The sequence below is a fragment of the Fukomys damarensis genome, unplaced genomic scaffold, assembly GCF_012274545.1.
Source record: "Fukomys damarensis isolate Sample0158 unplaced genomic scaffold, DMR_v1.0_HiC HiC_scaffold_39, whole genome shotgun sequence".
NCBI classification, from domain to species: domain Eukaryota; kingdom Metazoa; phylum Chordata; class Mammalia; order Rodentia; family Bathyergidae; genus Fukomys; species Fukomys damarensis.
Window position 1 is genome coordinate 103218728 of NW_022900951.1, and position 8882 is coordinate 103227609.

An 8882-nucleotide genomic window follows, 5' to 3' on the forward strand; every position below is an offset into this window, starting at 1 on the left:
CGAAATGGCTACACTCTCAACCACTCATACTCATCACTTATCACACACTGTGGGACAGGTGACAGCAGTGAGGACAGGACTATTGCCGTTGTACAACAGAATAATACTGCCTGGTCCATTTTGGGATGATGTAATGCATTCATCAATCACATATTTTAATACACTGAATTATTTGGCCATGGACTTCTAAAAATATCTGATGTATTTTTCTAGAAGAACTGTTTAGATACCTTGAACTTAGAAAGATTTCTACACATGTGGCTGCATTTTGAAGGTGAGTTAATGAATAGGACATTTTTTGACAAGCGTTTCCCCAGAGATCAAGATGACAATGTTTTTGTCACCTCCTTATTAACTTAATGGAAATAGAGAAATTTATCAATATCCTCTATCTCTTGAATTCTTTAACTAAAAGAGAAAAGACCTATTTTAAATGACAATTAGTGTTCAGTTACACATCTGCAACATTTCTTTGGAAAAACATCCAAGTGACATTGACAGAACAACCACATTTTCATATTCTCAATTGCTATGCAAAAGTAAATATATACAGGAATGCTCATCACTTAGTGTATCAGTTGAGTTTTCAATATCTTTAGAGAGAATATTCAGTAATATATGAAGATATGACACAAAAGAAGATGCCACAGGTATTAAATGAACCTTAAAGCTTAGCTGTGTTCACAACTAAGTTACTTTTTGGCAAGTCCTCAATCTCCATTATACATTTTCTTCTTACCAAAGTAGCCATTCAGATGAACAAAACAAAAATGTATACATTTTATGAGTAGCTCAATGAAAAACTGAGTTAGCCTGACACCTTTTTTGTGTAAAGGTAGGTTCTAAGGTGATGCTAGTTTCATCTTTAACTTTAACATTTTAGTGCTTTCAAATATTCCCTGATGAGTAAAGTATTACTCATTATCTGACTGATTTCTGTCACTAGCAGGCCCAATTGTCTTTTTTATATTTCTGACAAATATCAGCAGTAGTTAGGATGAAAACTCTGAACTACAAAATTTCATGATTTGCCCTTTTTTCCTACCCTTATTATTCCTTATTATTTTCTTTGGGCATAAAGTGCCATGTCCTGCTCTGTCCATGTATATCCTCCCTCAGATCATAATTAAAGATCTAACCTCACATGAAATATGTACAGTCATTTTAACTCACGACAGTTCCTTGTCAATTTCCCTTGTTTTCTTAGCTTATGCCCTGAGAGTAATGTCCTGTGAGTATTCTTTTCTGCACTATTCTTCAATTTTTTTATAGATGTCATTTTGTTTATCAAGAAATTTTGAATATGACTTGAGGTCATTCTGTTTTGCATATCAACTTTTTTGCTATAATCCACATTTAATATACTAGTGAATATATGCAATAAGCATGCAGTAAATATGTGCTGTCTATAAAATAACAAAGAAATTAGAAAAAGAATCTGAGATACTACTGGAAAATCGTAATGAGCATCATGGCTTTGGAGACATGGGTTTTGTCACTGTTCTTAAATATTTGGTTCCTGTATTACATTTCACCCTTATGTAACAGAATTAAGGTGATATCTTACTAAACAGGTATTTCTAAGTAAAAACAGCTTATTATTTCAGTCATGTAGCAAGCATCAAATTATTTCCTGAGCTTTTGTTGTCAATACTCTGGCAAAGCAATGCAGCCTCTCATATGCAAACTATTTATGTGAATATGACTTACCAAGTACTAGTAAGCATGAATTGCAATTGCATTTTCTCTGCTGATATAGCAAGTGCTAAAATGATTCCAAAACTCCATCACAATTATATTGCTACTAAGAAGTCTTGTACGTAAGGACAGGAGCATAATAAACTGAAGCACGAATAGAAACTGAAGCTGGAGAATAAACAGATTTCTTAATAGTGACACAGTGAATGGCTCTGGGAAATATGTTGGAAAGAAGCCATCTTCATCTTTCAACGAGATAAAAACATTCAATAGACGATATATAGGTAGACAAGACACTCTGGCAGGAAGATGTTGACTTAGAGACCCCTAAGGCTATTTCTATTATGAGTCCTGTTGCTTAACAGCAGTGGTCACTCCTTCATCCTACTACACTGAATTTATTCGTTATTCGCCTTCCTCCTCTTTTTCTCTCCAAACTTCATGCCACTTGCCTATAAATTCAAGAAAATGATGTCTGAATATGGTATCTTTAAGAAATAAAAGAAATACACTTCACCATCGAGTTATAAAAGCATATGCATATAACAATATAAACAGCAGTATTCAAGGTCTAGATATTACAGCACCGGCCGTAGGTAAATGTAAGGAAATGAACGAAGTTTATGACTATATTCTGCAAAAATAAGAGAGATCTTAGATGAGGGGATGACCACTGTAATTTTAAAGCAATCAATCTATAGATCAGTGACAGAAAATAAAAATTGTGAATGTACAATTGCTTAAATATGGGAAAGTTGAATGTAATTTGGGCTGGAAGCACTGAAAACCTCTTGTGAAAAGAAAAGCTGCAGGGCAAAATGTGAGGCAATATTCATAAAATTATTACACTTGCAACTCTTATTCCCCCTTTCTACTTAGTAATTTCCAGCATTATCTATTTCAGGAATCAAACATTCACATGCTTGCACACTCATGCGTGCTCACACACACACACACAAGCACACATAGCTGATAAACTGGAAATAGAGTAAAGGAAAGAATTGTGAATCAATTGGAAAAGACAATCCTTGCAGTGAATTATTACATTGCTATTTTTATTTCATTTAAATAGTTTGAAAAACAATTTAACCTCCCAAATCTCTGTTCTCCACTAAGTTAATAGTATGCATACCCAAACTTGAAGTTTAAATTATGGGATAAAGCATAGTACAGTGCTCAAGGATTACGTTCTAATTTCAAGGAAGAGACTAGATAACTAAGTGTTATGACTAAATCTTCAGAAATAACAACATATCATGCTTTCATGATTGTTCTAAATCCTTTTTGAAATGATTTCTCTTTCCAACTGATGAGCACCAGAGATAATGTAGTGAATGCCTTTACTACTGTGCAAAAAGCTTTCCCACATTTAGCTTCCAAGCATTACCACAAGTTCATTCCCTTCACCCTTCCTGCTCCTTTTGCTGCCCCCTTGCCTAGCAAATGGTTACCCCAGCAATAGAATTCTAAGATTTCTAAGCATTTGGTTCCTGGTTTCATTCAAGTTGCCAAGTTTCTCTAAGGCAAAAGTGAAAATCAATTCTCCTGATGAGTTGGCTTGTCCAGGCAGACATTCAGCTCAATTTCTATACCACCTCATGGAGATGATACTGATAGTATTTCTCCATGGCTTGTATTGAAAATGTGTAAGTAAACAATTGAGTAACTAAGACATGGGCAAATAGGTTGACGTGGGTGAGGGTCAGGGCACAGGCAAAAATTTGAAGGACGTAAATTTCGATGTTGAACACTGAACTTAAGAGGGAAGATTTTAAAAGGTATTTAAATGTAATTTTGAAAGAAAAGTATAAATTCCTGTTCTGAACAGTGGGCTTTTAAGCATAAGAATGTTTTTATTTTTGGATATGATAGGGGTTAAATTACAAGGATATTTAATAGAAATTATCATGTGTCTTGCTTCACAGAGAGAAACAACAGTGTTTAATAACTTACTTAAACTTTCTTCAACTTCTGTGGAGAAAACAAAATGTTTCTTCTCAGAAGAAATTCCAGGAAAATCTAATAGAACATGAACAGTAGGCTTACTAGGTCACAAACACACACATGGTCATGAAAGAGTAGTATTTTCTTTCTTTTTTAATATTATTTACTCATTTAACTTTGACTTAAACATTCATTTATTTATTTATTTTGCTACCAGGGATCGGACTTGGGACCTTGAGCTTGCAAGGCAGGCAGCAGAACCACTGGAGCTAAATCCCCACCCCAAAGAGCAGAATTTTCTATCATATGTCTATTGGGAAACAATGCTGGTCATCTAGATATTTTTTCTACCTTGGGGAGATAGGGCAATGGAGCAAGGCCACAAGGCAGCTATGGTGGGAAATTGTATAGTCTGGTGCTAATAAAGAATTCCATGTGAAAGGGTTATTGGACAAAGGAAATATTTTCCTATGTGTAGGATGAGAGTATTCTTTTTACCTAGTATATGTCAGGGAGTTGAGTCAATTATATATTTCAGGTATTTTTTGGTCACTACATGTCCATTTTTAGTAACATTTATTGATTTATTTATTATTCATTTTTTTTTTTGCAAGTCCTGCAGAGCAAGGCCCTTCATCCATAATGGCAGCTGTGGAGAAAAATAGGACCAGGGATCTGCAACATGATGTGCCCCTCCTGTATCTGAACTCCACTCCAAAAAGGGATAAGGATCATACATACTGAGACCTCCATTCATTCTGGTGACAGTTCTTCCAGGAGACCGACTGGCTTGCCCAACTCAGAAAACAGGATCCCACATTCCGGGTAGTTCACAAGCTCTCAGTTACCTATGTGGGCTACCAACTGCTGTAGTAAAAGGTTTCCTAGCAAGAGCAAAAGTAAATAACTCTGAAGTTCAGGCAGGCCACAGGCAGAAGGGTCAGGATTCTATCAGTTCATCCCAGGCAGTATCTGGCAGTCCTCTGGCACTGATAGTGGGCGGCACACAAATCAGCAACTCGGCTTCTAAGAGGGGTGGCAATAATACAAGGTCATATATGGCTTTGCCAAGAGGCTCAATACTCTTTCCACCTAAAGTCCCACAAATAAGAGCCCCTGCATACTTTCCCACCCTTAGATCAGGAGCAATAATAAGGTTGCCTCCAGGAAATAGATTAGGCTGCTGCAGAAGGCTGGCTGATCTTTCTTTCACATGCAGAGGCCCAGGGAATCCTGTGGATAATTGACCAAAACCTGTCCCTTTGTTGTCCTGTGCTCTGGGTTTACTTGGCTCCGATGCTCATTGCTGCTTATCTCCTAGACCTCTGAGTTTTGATGGAGTTGTCAAGATGCCTATTGCTTTTGTCCCTCCCCTAGTGTTTGGTCTTCCTCTGTCACCTTATTTTGCCCGTCCTCAATGTGGGAGAATGCTACCTCCTGAATCTGCAAATACAGCACTCAACTGATAGCATAAAGGGAGTGAGATAAAAGAGTTTGGAGAAGAGCTGGAAGTTACATTCATATTTTCATGAATGAGACTCCCTTACCCTCTGTTTTGCACTAATGTGTCTTACAAAATGGAGATGCAATAAAGATTCCAAAGTTTGAAATCTTGTGACATTCTTAAATGGCTCCTTGGAAATCTCATCTTGGATTTCATTTTCTACCTTTACTGCAATTAAAACAGAAATGTGTCAGTGTTTTCTAAATAGTTTAGTTGAACATTTATCACCATTTAAGAATGACTGGCCTTGTTGTGTGAAGACTGTAGAAACAGCTGGTGCTTGTTCGGCCAAGTCTAAGGTGAGGAATTTCTAGAAAACTACGCCTAAAAGGGTTCCTCTGAATCAGATAAGTAAATTAAAGTAAGTTTCCTAAAGGCGAGCAGGCCAAAGTCCATATAATATAGAAAAATGCATAAAGGATAAAAGGGGCCAGGGGAGGCTAAGATGAGAGTATCAGAGCCGACATTTCACAGCCAGTAAGAGGAAGAAGCAAGATGAGCAGTCAGGATATAAGAAGGGAGAAGAAAATAGGCCTCTTAGATCACTGCTTCAACTTAGGAGTGTGTGCACCCTACTTTTAACTGTTGCTAAATCAGTAGTGCAGTGATGGCAAACTTTTTAGAGCTCTCAGTGATACAAACAGCCCGCTGCTGCATGTGTGCCATAGGTTCGCCACACTTACAGTATCATATATATACATATATATATATGGCTGGCTTAAGAGTCCAGAAAGAAGGGGGGACAGGATAGATGCTTTCAACTATTCGTAAACAAAGGGCTACTATAGTCTCAAAACTTTTATGTTCAAGTGAAAATATTATTAATGTGGAATTTACTTAAATATTACTGATTTTTTTCTTTATAATTGGCTATAAAATTCCATTATAAAGACAAATTGAAGAGATTATGAAACTGCCCTGGTGATGATTTCCCAAATTCTAGTGACAAATCTATGGCCACAGCCTCAATGACTGCAGGATAGAAACTTTCACTGCTCTATGACCTAATTCATTATATAGGAAAGAGTTTTAAAACACGGAGTAAAGGTATATAACAACCACTAAATTAGAAACGTCTTCAGGGGACAATTCAAATAAATCTTTTTTACATCCAGTTGTTATGATGTAGGTGATATAACAGTCGGCTAAAAGTTGACAAATCTACAGATCCAAAAGACATGTACCTTTTAAGCAAAGTTTTGAATCTATTTTTACCCTCAATAGAATGGATTCTTTGCTACTGCAACAAGGACACATGAATTTCCAAAGTTTTTTGTTCTCCATTTATTTAATAATAGGTCATTCTAAATATATAGGTAGTGGTGTGAGGCTTAGCATGAGCATCTGGATAGTGCTTGATAGAATTCCCCTCACTCTGTATGTCCAGAATCTGGCAGGATTCCATCAATTCACTGTGGGGAGTTGAGCAGGAGAATTCAGCAAATCATTTGACAGCTGCTCGCTATGAGGTAGCTTAATCCCCGCATACCAAACACTTACTGAATTTTCAGCCTTAATGAACGGAGGAGTTGTGCGTGCTTATAGTCATAAAAATATCATTTGAGCCAGATGTTAAAAGATAGTTTGACAAGAAATCAAATCGTGTCAATGGCAGTGCTGCATCTGTAGAAATTTGGCAAAAGGTGTGGTAAGTGACAGTAAGATGGGATTTTCTTCCTTTCACAAAGAAAGTAACTCAGACAAATGCTTAAAAGACTTTCCTGCAATTACAGAAATCCATTTCAAATTCACTATAACAAGAATGTGCCGCCAACACAATCTGCTCCTTTTGAACCTTCTGATCTTTTTCCTAACACCCTGTGTGGGTTTATAATTTCTATGCCATTTCAAAACACTGAAAACCTATAGAAAGCAACAAAGAAAAACTATTAGCAAATTGAGGCTTTGACATTTTATTTTTACCTTTTGGTATACAACAAATATGTTTTGTTCAGTTTATTTAGAGCTTTGTGTCTGTATAACAGGTTTCAATGAATGTATGTATAAAGTAATCTTTCAGTCCTGATGCAAATATTTTCTTTAAATAATGACTTATACATGGGAATAGTGTATTACTTTTTTATTGTACATGCCAGTGTCCTCAGTGAGAGCAAGCCATCTGTTTTTAAACCAATGATTGGCTTTAGATTGCTATTTTTAAATTATTCTGGTAGAATTTGAACCAATATTAGCCTTATATCATAATATTCCTTTCAGAAAATGCTTATAAGATAATGTATTCAACCATCTTGAACATAGATGTTTCTCTATTTTCTTAAATGTCTCATGAATATAAAAGAAAAGAAAGATAAACATCAATAAAGTAGCCTTTTATTCTGATCAAAATTGCAGTGGTTTAAGTATTTCCTCTTCTCGGTTATAATCCCTGTCACAAGAAGATTCATGACTTACTGATCATTATATACAGTCCTCATTATATTATTTGTCACAAGACTGTAGCATAAAAATTTTAATGTCCTACGTATTCTCAGAAGATAAAAAACAGTCAAAATTTGATCTTTTCTATGTCCCCAAGTATGGTCCATTAGCCATTTTATTTTCCAGTGTTCGAATGCTGTAATGTGTGTGGAGAAGTTACAAATGCAGCCAATCAGGTTGCAGGAAACTGAAAATTTTAAAGTTCAAAGTTAGATATTTTTAAACTTTGCAGTCTATAAACAAGACTGACATTAAAATCACACTTCATTCTTCTGAGGACCATGGTAACAAAAATACTAAACAGGACCAAAAAACTTATTTTTCTGACAGTGTTATGGTCGAGATCATAGTGCTACTTTCAGCTACGAATGGAACAAGAATTTCATTGTACGGCTGTTACTAAATAACTAGTTAGCACACATATAATGAATGGAAATAGTCATACGACAACTAGCACATTGGATTATCAAAATGACTTGCCATTAATTATTACTGAAATATATTGAATATTATTTCTCTAATTATAGGTCTGTGGAAAATTATTCTATTTCAAGATAAATTGGCTAAAGGCAGAGACAAAAGAAATTTTAGACAGGTAGAAAACATTATGTCATGTCCTAGGCTAATTTTCTATCAATCACAACATTTTACATGCCTTCTTTATAATGAGCCAGACTTGTGAGAGTCCACAGAAAGAAAAATGGATGAATCTAAAGTGGAAGAGTCTAACCAATTCTCTGTGGTGATATTTTTCCATATAATAAGAGGAGTATATCAATTCAGTTATAGATTTGAGAAATTGAATAACTTGGAATTCATCATGCAGTACTTCTATTTATTATTTTTTGTTTCTTTTTGGTACCGGGGATCGAACTCGGGACCTTGAGCTTGCAAAGCAGGTGGTGGAACCACTGAGCTAAATCCCTGGCATTTGCTTGGTATTATTTTAACTTTATTTGGATTTTATTCGTTTTTATTTTAACTGATATATACAAACAAGAACTGTGCTTATTGAGTGTCACGTGATGTCTCAGTATGTATGCATGTTGTTCTTCTAACTTTTTGAAATATACACTATATTCAGCATACTGTGAAATAACACAACAGAACTCTTTCTCCTACTTGTCACTTAGTACCCATTGCTTAGTTTCCCTTTAATTCCCCATCGTGATATTTCACCTAGTCCCCAACTTCTGGTAATCACAATCATACTCTTAACTTCTATGAGATCAGTATTTTTCAGTTCCATATATGAGTGAGATATCTAAATTTGTCTTTCTAAATTACATATATATAT

General features: G+C 35.5%; 1 protein-coding gene across 1 annotated transcript; it reads left to right on the forward strand.

Annotated features, from left to right (window-relative positions):
• Positions 1 to 4284: 4284 nt before the first annotated feature.
• On the forward strand, positions 4285 to 4889 carry Prr32 (proline rich 32). The gene is given in 2 exon segments (XM_033760508.1): positions 4285 to 4378; positions 4381 to 4889. Coding segments are annotated over 2 exon segments (603 nt in total).
• The last annotated feature ends 3993 nt before the right edge of the window (positions 4890 to 8882 follow it).